The sequence below is a fragment of the Cebidichthys violaceus genome, unplaced genomic scaffold (genome assembly GCF_023349555.1).
Source record: "Cebidichthys violaceus isolate CVI_PGR_0920_01 unplaced genomic scaffold, fCebVio1.0.p SCAF_3, whole genome shotgun sequence".
Classification (NCBI taxonomy): Eukaryota; Metazoa; Chordata; class Actinopteri; order Perciformes; family Stichaeidae; genus Cebidichthys; species Cebidichthys violaceus.
Genome location: NW_027176483.1, coordinates 8955161 through 8969700, shown reverse-complemented (window position 1 = coordinate 8969700; position 14540 = coordinate 8955161). Strand labels below are relative to the sequence as shown.

General features: G+C 41.3%; 2 protein-coding genes across 5 annotated transcripts; one reads left to right on the top strand and one right to left on the bottom strand.

The window, feature by feature from the left end:
* The first annotated feature begins 399 nt into the window (after nt 1-399).
* Nucleotides 400-10870, top strand: smad3b (SMAD family member 3b). Its single transcript, XM_068722639.1, has 9 exons — nt 400-817; nt 5519-5712; nt 5826-5960; nt 6265-6339; nt 6437-6487; nt 7481-7693; nt 7818-7955; nt 8094-8238; nt 9234-10870. The coding sequence occupies exons 1-9, from the start codon at nt 615-617 to the stop codon at nt 9355-9357; spliced, it is 1278 nt and encodes a 425-aa protein (XP_068578740.1). The 5' UTR covers nt 400-614; the 3' UTR covers nt 9358-10870.
* A 415-nt stretch (nt 10871-11285) lies between these two features.
* Nucleotides 11286-14055, bottom strand: aagab (alpha and gamma adaptin binding protein). Of its 4 annotated transcripts, none has more exons than XM_068722642.1 (10): nt 13884-14055; nt 13398-13588; nt 13211-13307; nt 13017-13106; nt 12821-12904; nt 12649-12728; nt 12398-12497; nt 12166-12270; nt 11993-12042; nt 11286-11818 (listed from the first exon to the last, which is right to left on the bottom strand). In XM_068722642.1, exons 1-10 carry the CDS (start codon nt 13975-13977, stop codon nt 11741-11743), a joined length of 969 nt encoding a protein of 322 aa, XP_068578743.1. In that variant the 5' UTR covers nt 13978-14055; the 3' UTR covers nt 11286-11740. The 4 variants fall into 4 exon arrangements, with proteins under 4 accessions (XP_068578743.1, XP_068578741.1, XP_068578744.1 ...); XM_068722640.1 differs by having other exon boundaries at nt 11993-12058; nt 12167-12270; XM_068722643.1 differs by having other exon boundaries at nt 12398-12494.
* Nucleotides 14056-14540: the final 485 nt, after the last annotated feature.

Genomic DNA, 14540 nt, shown 5'->3' with positions numbered 1-14540 from the left:
AACCCGCCAGCGTGAATTAACCTGAGTTAAGAGGACACAAACAAATGTATACATAGGCCTGCATCTGAATTGATAATAAAAGCAAATTACCAAAACCCAGTGGTGTAAATGTAGTTTATCAGAGAGAGTGCTTCTATCATTGGATTATAGTTTAGCTGATTTACTGTTCAATTGTTTTTCCTTGACTTTTAAACCCATAAAGCCTTACAAATGTGCTGTTTTTACGGCCCCCTATTTAACAATGTTTAATTTAGTGGTGGTATTTTATTGTGTAGAAAAATAGAGATATGTCTTCTTGACACACTCAGTTGATACAGGTGGAGGGCAGACCAGCTGACTGAGAAGCAGGAGGAGGGGCAGAAAAACAGCCTGGCTGGCGGAGGAGCTGCTCCACTCCGACCGACGATCGGAGTTAACCTGCGACGCAAGCCGCTGCTGCTGAGTCCCCAGGCAGCGACCAGCCACTCGTCTGTCTGGGAGTGTATCTAGCTAAGCTAACTAGCTATCTCAATTGTTGTTATTATAGGAACGGCAAAACTGTAATGTTAGCAATTCTGGGAATTAAATCAGTGTACTGTAACTAATTGTTAACCGCTAAGCTTGAATTTAAAAAAATGTCTATATTGCCGTTCACTCCTCCAATCGTGAAGAGGCTCCTTGGCTGGAAGAAGGGAGAGCAGAACGGGCAAGAGGAGAAATGGTGCGAAAAGGCTGTCAAGAGTCTGGTGAAGAAGTTGAAAAAGACGGGACAGCTGGACGAGTTGGAAAAAGCCATCACAACACAGAATGTCAACACGAAATGCATAACCATACCCAGGTAAACAACTCAAGCTAAATAGCTGCCTCGTAGTTAGCTAGTTAAACTGCAAGCTAAGGCTGACGACAGCTAACGTTAGCTAAGTAGCTTGCTAGTTAATTGAGCTAATATTAAAAGCGTTTTGTTAGTGAAGCAATTCTCTCTGTTGGCATGTTAACGTTGACAGGTTCATTACTAAATTAATTAATGGGGACATAAAAAGTGTGATATTATGCAGGGTTTTTTAATTGCGTTTATAGTTAGCTTTAGCTGCTACATTTAAGCTAACACAATCCTACATAGTAAGGCTAACATTAACAAGCAAACTTAACCTGCATTTCACCTTACATTTTTCATTATGCTGTGTAAATAGGTAACAGACAATTGGCATTTTATCAGTCTCAAATACCGAATACGTTACATAGCAAACTATGTTGTGTCTATGGTAGTTGAGTTAGTGTTATGAATGTAAGTTAACGACATTGTAAGTAGATTTGATGCGATTCTGCCCATCAACACATCGCGTTATATATTGAAGTAGGTTGTGTCACATAATGTTAGTTTGCACAGCTAGCATGACGTTAACCTATAAATAAAATGTAAGCAACATAACTGTGTAGTCGGTGTTTCTCGAATGCCTGAGCAACTTTTAAAAGAATGTCTCAGCACGTTTCTCCTGCTGACATGGTAGCCGCCTGCAGTACAGTCTGTGCTACATAAACAAGTATGTCCACAGTTCACACGTGTGATGAGTAGCAGAAGGGGTGGTTTGGCGAAGCACTTTTCTGACTCACAGAGGATGTTTAGACTAGAGTGTGTGTGTACTCTGGGAGAGCTGGACTAAGGGATGGTTTGGGATTCCCCGTGTGGGATACCCATCCCTGGAGACCAGTAACGTTACTGCTCTATGAGGTCGAGTTTTTGGGGTGTGCTGCAGAACTGGGCACCCATACTGTTATATTCTCAGTGTCTGAATGAGTCACAAATGTCTCTTTTTGTTGTTGTTGTGAATAAGGCAGGCACAGATCTTGGATCTGCTGGTAATAGTGTAGAAGAAGCGAGAATACACCCTCAGTGACTGGTTTAATTGTTAAGCATCCTTTTAAAGTTTGTTTTTTTCCCCCAAGGAATATTAAATCAGCAAATGAAACTGGGACTCCCTCATCATGGTGTGTGCAGAAGTTAGAGTGTGGGTGTTAACCTACATTAAAAACCCTTTTCTCAATTCTTAAGAATTTGCTCCGGGCTCTAGGGAGGGTGTGGGCCACTGTTTGGATTGTGGTTCAATCTCTGTGGGTTTAGAGACTGTAGGTTTACAGAAGAACAGCTGTCAGTGTGTGTGTGTGTGTGTGTGTGTGTGTGTGTGTGTGTGTGTGTGTGTGTGTGTGTGTGTGTGTGTGTGTGTGTGTGTGTGTGTGCATAGTATGCATAGTAAAAATGCTAGCCTACCAGATCCCCCCATGAACAGTGTTGTTACCGTTCTGCATGTGTTTCTACATATGCAGGCACTGGGCAATACACACTTGTTTATTCTGTAACGTCATGGAAAGTGCTGGCTGACGTTGGCTCTGAGACCAATCTCTTTAACAGTTGGTGGTTTCTCTCTCACTCAGGATCGTCACAGGATAAGAGATACTGCGTTGGTGTTGAGATGCCGGTGAATCCCTGGCAGGCTGCTGTACAGTTGTTGTTTCCTCTGGTGAATAAGAGCAGCTGGGTGTTAGAGCGGTCATCGTGTCAGCGTGGCAAAATCGGGGCGACAGGACATAGTCCAGGCCAATCTCAGCACAAGCACGGGAAGGCTGACCTCAGCTGACCCAAAGAAAGAGACTCCCTCTATGCAGGAGGCAATGCTGGATGATGAGTCTCCACCCATCTCTTTTGCATTGGTCACTGATGTAGTCTGAACGCGTGCTGGTCTGTGCTGTGTTTGGATGTTGTTTTCAACTATCATAAGTATCACCCTGCTGGTACTGTGTGTCTTTTCTCAGCCCCATTTAACTTCTTTGCATGCTTATGGTAGCTATGCCTTTTTTAAATTATGATGAAAACTCTGTCCAAGCCTGTTCATTTATATATGAAATTATTTAAAAGTGAATAGGTTATCTATTCTTTTTTTTAAAAGTTGAATCATGCCCAGTAAACATGCTAGAGCTCCGCACAAAAAATGTAATTTCAAATGTGATTGGCCTGCACCTTATTCTCTCTGAGACTAAAAGAATAAGTCTAATTGTGTCATCAGCCTAGTACTGTATATACAGTTGTGGTCAAAAGTTTACATACACTTGTAAAGAACATAATGTCATGGCTCTCTTGAGTTTCCCTGTTATTTTTACAACTCTGATTTTTCTCTGATAGAGTGATTGGAACTGATACTTCTTTGTCACAAAAAAACATTCATGAAGTTTGGTTCTTTCATGACTTTATTATGGGTTAACAGAAAAAGTGATCAAATCTGCTGGGTCAAAAATATACATACATACATACAGCAGTGCTAATATTTGGTTACATGTCCCTTGGCCATTTTCACTTCAATTAGGCTCTTTTGGTAGCCATCCACAAGCTTCTGGCAAGCTTCTCGTTGAATCTTTGACCACTCCTCTTGACAGAATTGGTGCAGTTCAGTTAAATTTGATGGCTTTCTGACATGGACTTGTTTCTTCAGCATTGTCCACATGTTCTCAATGGGATTTAAGTCAGGACTTTGGGAAGGCCATTCTAAAACCCTAATTCTAGCCTGATTTAGCCATTCCATTACCACTTTTGATGTGCGTTTGGGGTCATTGTCCTGTTGGAACACCCAACTGCGCCCAAGACCCAACCTTCGGGCTGATGATTTTAGGTTATCCTGAAGAATTTGAAGGTAATCCTCCTTCTTCATTATCCCATTTACTCTCTGTAAAGCACCAGTTCCATTGGCAGCAAAACAGCCCCACAGCATAATACTACCACCACCGTGCTTGACGGTAGGCATGGTGTTCTTGGGGTTAAAGGCCTCACCTTTTCTCCTCCAAACATATTGCTGGGCATTGTGGCCAAACAGCTCAATTTTTGTTTCGTCTGACCACAGAACTTTCCTCCAGAAGGTCTTATCTTTGTCCATGTGATAAGCAGCAAACTTCAGTCGAGCCTTAAGGTGCCGCTTTTGGAGCAAGGGCTTCCTTCTTGCACGGCAGCCTCTCAGTCCATGGAGATGCAAAACACGCTTGACTGTGGACACTGACACCTGTGTTCCAGCAGCTTCTAATTCTTGGCAGATCTGCTTTTTGGTGGTTCTCGGTTGACTCTTCACCCTCCTGACCAATTTTCTCTCAGCAGCAGGTGATAGCTTGCGTTTTCTACCTGATCGTGGCAGTGACAAAACAGTGCCATGCACTTTATACTTACAAACAATTGTTTGCACTGTTGCTCTTGGGACCTGCAGCTGCTTTGAAATGGCTCCAAGTGACTTTCCTGACTTGTTCAATCAATGATTCGCTTTTTCAGATCCATGCTGAGCTCCTTTGACTTTCCCATTGTAGCGTTTGTGGGCGTTTGTATCCAATGAGCCCTATTTAAATGGCCTCAGAGAAGTCACCAGCTGTAGTCACTCATAATCACTCACAAGAAGTTAAGAGGCCATGCTATGAAGCTCATTTCATTGACACAACTTTCTAAGTCACCAAAATTGCTAATTCATGTTGCTGTATGTATATTTTTGACCCAGCAGATTTTGTCACTTTTTCTGTTAACCCATAATAAAGTCATGAAAAAACCAAACTTCATAAATGTTTTTTGTGACAAAGAAGTATCTGTTCCAATCACTCTATCAGAGAAAAATCAGAGTTGTAGAAATAACTGGAAACTCAAGAGAGCCATGACATTATGTTCTTTACAAGTGTATGTAAACTTTTGACCACAACTGTATGATATTTGGGTTTGATACTTTAAGTTGCATTGTTGGTCACCTTGAAACTAGCACTAAGCTAGCTTTAACTCGTTTGTCTTGAAAGCCAAGTCCTCTGTGACGTACTTCACAGGTGGCCAAGCCATGGTAGAGAATGAGAACCATATGTTTCTAGTCTGATAGCTCAACAATGAGCTTAACTGTTGGGGAGTTCAGACGGGAAAAAATGCCATCACCACACTGGACTCCATGTGAGGGGAGCGATCCAGGATCTGTTACTGTTCCAATATATATGATCTCACACTTCTCAGTAACATACTCTTTTCGTGCAAAGGTCTCACAGCTCTCTTTTTATACAATCACAATTGTAACTTCATAGTTTGACTGTATCACATCATAATTAAATCCCCACACAATAGACAACTTTTGCCTTTGACATTGCTTGGACCGAAGACGTTGTAGCTAGCATTTTGTTTGTTTTCCGAAATTAGTGTTTTGTGTCCGGGGTCATGATAAGATGGTTCAGCCAGCTGATATTTCTCTAACCGGTGCTCTTGTGTGGGGAGGAAACGGTAAACGAAAAAGCATTAAAAACCAGATTGCGTAAAAATCAGATCGGCATTTTTTTTCTTCTTTTCTGGTCTGACGTTAGTCAAATGCTTCGGTGTTCTTTGTAAACGTTGATCCACATGGAACAAGGAAATCTGTTAAAAGTTGTATCTTATGATTCAGAAACTTGATTTCAATAATAGTCAGAGCATAGAGCAAGGCAACACAGTGATTGATGAAATTGAATCTGCATGTACCACTACAGTCTTCTTGGTTGTGTCTTTCAGATCTTTAGATGGGCGTCTCCAGGTCTCCCACAGAAAAGGTCTTCCTCATGTCATCTACTGTCGCTTGTGGCGCTGGCCAGACCTGCAGTCCCACCATGAGCTGAGGGCTGTAGACCACTGTGAATATGCCTTCCACACCAAGAAGGATGAAGTGTGCGTCAACCCCTACCACTACCAGAGGGTGGAGACGCCAAGTGAGTGCCGTTAATTGCTACGTGATCCAAATTACTGTGTTTACAATAATGCGTTTGCCGTACTTCATACAGGACTGAACTGGTCCTTCATGAAAGTATCTCTGTGTCTCCAGTCTTGCCTCCTGTCCTGGTACCACGCCATACAGATATCCCTGCAGAGTTTCCACCCTTGGATGACTACAGTCCATCAATCCCTGAGAACACTAACTTTCCCGCTGGCATTGAGCCCCAGAGTAACTATATTCCTGGTGAGAAACACTATTTCTGAACACAGACCTAAAAAGTCTGTCAAGTTTTATTCTCATGATTGATTTTTTTTAGTTTGGTTTAACTGTCTGGTTATTGTCGGATCATTTCAAACAAAGTGAAACTTAACTGGAAGAAAATGCTGGTTGAGTTGATATTTCTGCCTCTAATATTGAAGATTGGCCTTGAATTTACTCACAAAAAAAAGCTGAAAAGCATTCGTTACTTTACAAAAACATGTCAAACCTTTGAAATGATGAGACTAAGAGTGTGTTCTTAATCTTTGTCTGTGTTTGTACATTATAGAAACTCCACCACCGGGGTATCTGAGTGAGGATGGTGAGACAAATGATCACCAGCTCAACCACAGCATGGACACAGGTGAGTCACATAAAAGCGCACACAATTCTAGCCCATACTCTTCTAATTATGCCTTATCTGGATCATGAACCAAACTTCTATCACCGCTCTATTTCAGGTTCACCCAGCCTGTCACCCAATCCTGTGTCACCCGCAAACAGTAGTCTTGGTAAGCAAAACCAAATGATATATAATGTGCACTTATCTGGTTGGTAGCAATGACATTATGTGAGGTATAATACTGCTTATAGCCTGGCCTTTACCCACCAAACTGGCATATGATATGAAATTATATATTTCAGTCATTAATTCATTATTTTACTAATTTTAAATATAGGCTGTGTCCGAAATCACTTCCTCGATTACTCATCCACTCGCTCTCTAATAGGAGGATGGCTTTCATCCACAGCTGCACTGTATTAGATGTGTTATCTGTATAACTTATCTCCTCTGTCTTTGCTCATGGACATGAACAAGTCAGTAAACCAAAAATGACTGATGCCTTATTCAATTTTTTTCAATTAAATTTGTATAGCCCAATATTCCACATTTGCCTCAGGGCTTTTTTACAATCTGTACAACATACGACATCCTCGGTCCCTGGACCCTCTCATCGAATAAGGAAGAACTTCCCATTATTGATGGTGCTAATTTGACTTTGATCAAATTAGAATATCTTTGTGCGTGTGCGAGACAGAGAGACAGACAGACGAGCAACATACAGGAGCAATGGACTACGTCTGGGAGGGTTTGCCTCAGGGCAGGAACAGAGTAAGTGTGGTCTGAATGGAGTCTTTCTTTCCCTGTGAGTGGAAAGGCCAGCAACAGACGGCTCTAGGTAATGCAATAATAAAAATATCCAGTTGCCAGGTTATTCTATCTATGTGGAAAGCCACCAGGAGGTCATTGTTAAAAACATAAATATGTACGTCATGTCTTAGCCATTCCTGGCTGGGGCTGTGGGGGTCGTGGGAAAGAGCTTTTGAAGGGAAATCAAAGGGGAACTTTATCAGCGGAGTGCATCTTCACAATCAAATGGTTTGTTTGACAACAAAGCAGTACCTGTTGCCTTGATTTTCTTAATGGTTTCCTCATGGACCTAACTGAAACTTGTATCCCAGCTAATGTGTCTCCATCTAACCCCCACCCTGTGCTCACACAGACCTACAACCTGTGACGTACTGTGAGTCTGCCTTCTGGTGCTCGATCTCCTATTATGAGCTGAACCAGCGCGTAGGAGAGACCTTCCATGCCTCCCAGCCCTCCCTCACTGTGGATGGATTCACAGACCCATCCAACTCTGAGCGCTTCTGTTTGGGCTTGCTGTCCAACGTCAACCGCAACTCGGCAGTAGAGCTCACACGCAGACACATAGGTACTCATTGTATTTCACAGGGACTTCATAAGCTCTGATCTAACTTGACCTTTTTTATATTTGCACTCACTATAATCAGCAGGTAGCTGAGTGACAATCGTCTCCTTTCCCCCCTCTTTTCCAGGACGGGGCGTGAGGTTGTACTACATCGGAGGAGAGGTGTTCGCAGAGTGTCTCAGTGACAGCGCCATCTTTGTCCAGAGTCCTAACTGCAACCAGCGCTACGGCTGGCATCCTGCCACTGTCTGCAAAATACCTCCAGGTGAGCACGAGAGGATACACACAAACACATGAAGCCTTCAGGGGTAAAATGACCAGCACACAACTGAGATCTAATGCTCCATCGATACTGAAATCTATTTTTGTTCTCAGTGCTCCTTCTAATCATCTTATTTTGCAGGCTGCAACCTGAAGATCTTTAACAACCAGGAGTTTGCTGCTCTGCTGGCCCAGTCAGTCAACCAGGGCTTTGAGGCCGTCTACCAGCTCACCAGAATGTGCACCATTCGCATGAGTTTTGTCAAGGGTTGGGGAGCTGAGTACAGGTAAATGAATACATCTCAAACTACTTAAATTATATCACAATCATATTAATGCATTATATTTGTTGTTGTTGATTGAATTTTTGTGTTTAAAATGATTGTGCCAGAGTAAGTTACTAAGACAAATATATAATATGTTTACTTGAGATGCCATATTGGAGCCATTTTTCAGTGAGGTAATTTCCAGTACAAGCAAAGACGTCATTCTGCAGACACATAAAAAATAAAGCTGTTTACAGCCAAGACCAGACACGCTGTGTACTTTTCCCTTCTCACAGCGATACTTTACCTTCTCCGTTTGTTGTTTTTCGTCACTTGTGTACAAAGCCCATCAATGGTTAAGCATTCAATTAGCTGCTCGTGTTGCCTTGGTCCCAGTCGGTTTAAAGTATACAGAACATTTGGCTTTAAGGGTTCATCACTCTTCTTGTTTTCCTTGAGCCTGTTGCACTGCGCATTTACCGTTGTGCTTCAGAAAATGTGAGATGTCTTTGATGTTTATGGTCAGGATCATTTACATCAGTTTTGGTGGTGAAACAAATGAAGGGGTGTTGTGCAAAGACGGTAGCAGACTTGGAAAGGAGAAAGAGGGTGACTGGGGGAGGGTGCTGCTGTGAGTCGACAAGAGAGGGTTGAGTAACAGAGGAAGAATGCAGCAGGCATGCATTCATGAAGGGGACATGGAGTGCGAGGTGAACACATTTCAGATACCCAAAGGGGATTCCCACTGGTGTTATATTTCTGGCACCAAACACCTCGGAGGAAAACATCTTTGATAGAAACTTGAATGACTTCAGAAATAGCCTGTAAAGTTGGGATCGAAACTCAGCCCGGGACTTTGAGATGGAGAATAGTTTTAAAATAAAATACAAATTTCCCTCTTTAGTACGTGATTATAATGAAGTTAAATGAATAATGACCTCATGGAATTTGAAATATTCTCTGTAAAGCGCTCTGTAATGACAAACTGTGCTGCCCCTCTTCTCTGTACCCTGCAGACGTCAGACAGTGACCAGCACCCCCTGCTGGATAGAACTGCATCTCAATGGCCCTTTGCAGTGGCTGGACAAGGTTCTCACACAGATGGGCTCTCCCAGCATCCACTGCTCCAGTGTGTCCTAGGAGCAGCACATGCTTCCCATCCACACAAACGTGTATCCACAAACCACATAGGAAAAGTCGAGCATCCCTCAGTGATGATAAGGAAGGAGACACTATTCATCAAATCAAAACATTACTCTCCTCCCTCGCTGTCTGTAACATTTCACCTCACATCTATAGCACTTTCCTCAGTACCATTTGGTGTCTCCATTTGATGGTTGTTTTAGGACTTTTACATTGTTTTGTTTTCATGTGTTCAACGGGCAGCCACAGGGTGTTTGCAATAGGACTAACCACATTTTCTTCATTATTCATTCAGACATCATGTCTATGCTTAGTGTTGTCATTGACAAGTTGAAGTTATGGCACAGTTTCAGCTTGATCACCTTTTAACATGTTTCAAAACATTTTTGATTCTATGAATTAGCTCAAATGTGTTGTCCTCACTGGTGTTTCAGAGTCCCAGTACCACTCTCTGTGATCACTGAGTTAAGAGGCTTATTTATCAATTGAACCATGAATTAACATGAAAAATGTCATTCTGAGTAGTGATTAAATAGAATATATTTGATTAATATCTTAAGTACAACGTACTTTGCCCATATTAATTTATCTGTATGAATTAAAGTGTCAATTATCTGATCATGTAATTGGTATTTTATCTATTTTAAACAAAATATAGACATTAGCACCATTGTTTCTTGAAAAGAACCCTTGTATGAAAACTATTTTGCTCAGTGAAAGAGACATTTTCTAAGTTATTTTTGCATATTGTCCTGCATGGAAATATATTTTTTTTATTGCCTCTATGATTGTACATAAATATTTATAGCTTGTGATTTCTCGTAGTCATGCAGTGCTTGAAACAGTGGACCCAACTGACCTCTGGCATGAGTAGATTCACAGAAAGACGTGGCCGGCTTCAATGCAGGCTTTTCTAACGCGGGTCAACTTTGGTGTGACGCATAGAATTACTGTACCAGCTATTACTGTTATAGGGACAAAGAGTATGAGTGATCACAGTGAACTGGTTGAATTTAGCCACCCATGTGATTTCTGTGTGAAGGGTGGCATAAAGGCATACGTTGCGAGTCTCGTCACATATTACCAACTGTTAGCCAATAGTACACTCTGCTCCTTGTGGGTAAATGATGCACTTACTGTGTTGATCAGTGTAATGCTTTAGTTCTAGTGGTAATTGTCTAGTAAATACTGTATATTACATGTACATTGCTACAGTATAAGGCATGTGTAATATGTTTATCCTGCACTTACATAAGACTAAGTCATGTAATCTATTTAAAACATTTACAAGGTGCTAAACTGAAATACTGTGTACTACAGTGCATTAGGTATAGTTGCTAGTTCTGTATCAGTACTTGAGTTTTTTGATTTTAGTTTTGGTGATTTTCTGTTCAAAGTCTTGTGTACATTTTTTTTTTTCTCCATGTAGCCTAATATTTGTTCTCAAATGACCATTGTTTTATCTGTGAAAATTTAAGGAATTGCAACTGAGTAAAATGATTTCAATTCATTTTTTTTTTTTTTAAAACCATGACTACACAGTGACAGGAAGAATAGAAATCCCTTTACAGGAATGCAGTCCAATATTACTGTCCTGTAGTTAATGCTACCATTGTAAAACTAACGTGGCTGTACTTTATGGTGGTATTTTGTTGGATGGCATATTGTAAGTTATGTTTTATTTCTGCTCCTCCACAAATGTCAAGGACAGACAAAATATTTCAAACACTTCAGTATAATGTCCAATACAGCACTGCGACTGATCAGTTTTTTTATTGCAGAGTCTCCATTGCTGCATACAGGTGTTTCTGGTCTGCATCCTTTTCTTAATAAGCACTAGGTGACCTGTGTGTGTACCCGTGTAGTGCAACAGTCTTGTGTTCGCAACAAATGCACCACTCACACACACAAAGGAGCATAAAAAATGAAATCACAAGTCTTTATGTTGATTCAACAGAATGTGCATTAAACGTCTTACAACTCTTACAGGGATAAGGCACATTATGTCACTTGCAAATATATGTGACAATTGTACCTAAGGGAACATATACTTAAATTAAAGCCCACATTTTGTTAAGTTTTTCCACCTGCAATACCATGTGTTGAGGTTCACTTAGGGCTCATAGCAGAGAGAGGGACCCAGGGGATCACTAATCTCCCCAATCAAAATGCTCAATGGCTTCTCACTACACACCAGTATTGCAATCATTTCATTTTAAGAATCAAAAGTTTCTAAATATGACTATACCTACAGTACCATCTGTAAGCATCGCCACTTTCCAGGTGAAAGAAGCATGTCCAAGGGCGCCGGATCTTGTGGGAGCCCCAGGAAAAGGAGGAGGGCCAGGAGAAAAGAGACTTGAGTCACAGGTATATGCTTTTAGCTTTCCTCTCCCGATGACAACCCGTCGATCTCATCATCATCACCACCAATGGCCATCCAAAACGCTTTTGCTACCTGGAAAGTAGATTTAGTGTAAATACTCGATACTAGACTTTAAACATGTTTACCCACAATTTATTGAGTCTAACAAGGAGGCGAGGTTGTGAAGATGTTTTTGGTTTGTGAAACACTGTTCATACAGGTCCTAGCCTTGGTGTCTTGTAACCAGGGGTAAATACAGTCGCTTACCTTCTCTGCATGAACCTTTCTCTGCTCATGAGGTAATGAAGAAGCTTTGTCTGCAGGTTGAAAATCAAAAAAACCCAAAACATCATAAATGTCATTAGCTGTAAAAGTAAAAAATGGCCAAAACACAGTTTTTGCCAACAAAGTTGTGCGTTCCCTTTTCATTCCCCAATTACCTTTCATCTCTTTTAATTTGGTAAAGAGACGTTCAAAGTTATCCACATCTGCATCTCCAGCCGTGAGATTGGCGAGTTCCTGAATGTCCAAATCAGTCATTGCATCTGAGAGAATGAACACAAGTGAACATTAAATGTCACCTCCAATCATCAAGATATTCATGTTTTGGGTGAACATACTTCATCCGTTATTGTTAGAAACTGATGTTTTTATCAAGGATCGTTCACTTACCAACAACTGGGTCTCCCTGTGTGTCTGTGTTTGCACTACTCTCTGTATGGTTAGTCTCCTCACTCACACGTGAGCCCTCTACTGGCAAGCTGGAAGACTGCTACAGAAAAGGAGCTCGGGTTAGCGTGCCTCGTCAAACACTGGCACATTTAAATGAAAACGGATTGATGATACACGAGAAAGAAAACAAAACGATACATTAAATTACGATTTAAGTAAGTGAAAATGATTACAACTAAATTGCCACTGACCTGTGGCTCTTGACAGCTGTGTGGGTTGTTGTGTCTGGCGGCAACCAAACTGCTCATCAGACCAAAGCCCTGATTGTGCCCTATCAGATAGAGATATACTGTCACATACCATACTAAATGAAATAGTCAGGGGAAAGAGCAATAGGTAACTGTATCAGTGATGTCATCTCACCATCCTTCATCTCCACACTTGTCCACACGTTGGCATTGAGAGCCTGGACAATTCTCTTTACTCCTGTGGATTCTGGAAAGTCATCTGATAAGGCAACAAAGACAGTGTGAATGAGTACAAAACAATGGATAATATTAAGGATGAAACTACAACTGTATGCAGGGTCATTTTCATTTCTGCTGTCTGTAAAACTCACCATCCTCATCTGGCAACTCCTGTGGATTGAGCTCCACCAGCTCAAAGGCATGAGCCAAACACCACTGTTGTGCCTCATGTCTGCTGACCCCTTGAAAACAAAATCAAATTTCAGACACCATATAGTACCCTTAAATGTCGTACTCAAGTGTTTTGTGCAAGACAACAGACATCACCAAGAGCAGGGGAACGAACCATTTTCACTGACTCTTTCACACACCAGAATGAGCACCTCTGGAGCAAGATCTTCCACCACTGATATCCAAGGAAGTAGCTTTTCCAGACCATCCTTCTGCAAACACCACGCACATACAATACACATTAATCACAGTGCATCACTGTTTGAGATTCTCAAACCACAGCATATTCTTAAGTCACGTACCACTGTGCTATCAAAATAAGCGATGAAAGCCTGCATGGACTGGGCAATCTCCGATGACATATTAAAAGTGCTCGGCACAACGCATAGCCTCACGTCCGCTGTATAATATTTGTTGTTGATGGTCCATGGATACCAGGCTACTGTTTCTTCTTGTTTGATCGGCTCAGCCAAAGTCTTCGAACTGAGGATCTCTAGAGGCGAGAACACAATTGTTATGAACAACACATACAAAGAGAGACATTACATTAGAATAAGTTATTTCAGCTAGCCGCTGAAACAAGAAGCACGTGACCTCCTTCAGCCTTACATTTGACGTTTTTATACTTGCTCCACAAAAACAATAAATCACTAACTAGCTTGACAACCTCGGACAGCTTAGTTGTCGACCTATATTAACAATATGCATGCGCTACCAAATGTCACCTGTTGTGCTTAGCTTTGTTCAGCGTTAGCCAAATCATGGACGTTAACCTCAGCTAAACTTACGTTTTATCAGCTCTTCTTCTTTAAAACCACCGTCACAGCTCGTGATGAGCACACATGGAATAGGCAGCTCCGTGTCTTCTTCTGTATTTGACATTTTTTATAATAAATAGGACAAGATTCTTCAACCTGCTAGCTTGACGTGAACGTTGATAACCTTTCAACTCTGAGCCGCTGCGACAGTCTCTTCCGGTGCAGCATTAGCTACTGAAGAAACAGGGCTCAGAGCTTATTTAATAACTCCTTTCGATATATTTATGTGCATTTACCTTTGGTAACATATTCTCGTAATATAGATACTAAAATGTACTTTGTGTATATGCATAGACTGTGTAAATACGTCAAAATAGACATTCAATGCGCTTCCTGTACTAAACCCTTTCAGAGTAAAGGGATATTTTTTGCCCTGAATTTCTCCTTCAGGCAAATGACAAAGCGTCTCCCAAAAGCCCTACCAATAACTTATGAGTATATGTCAACGTTAATGGCTAGAGTAAAATTACATTTGTGACATGGTTTTCCCCCTGACTATTTTAACAAAAGTTGGCCAGTGGTGGTGTTGGTTTTAACCACAGACTGACGTACTGTCCGACAGTTCGTATTCGGGGTAAAGTTAACACCGAAAGTTAGCTTCTCGTTGTCATGGTTGCGAGTACTGTG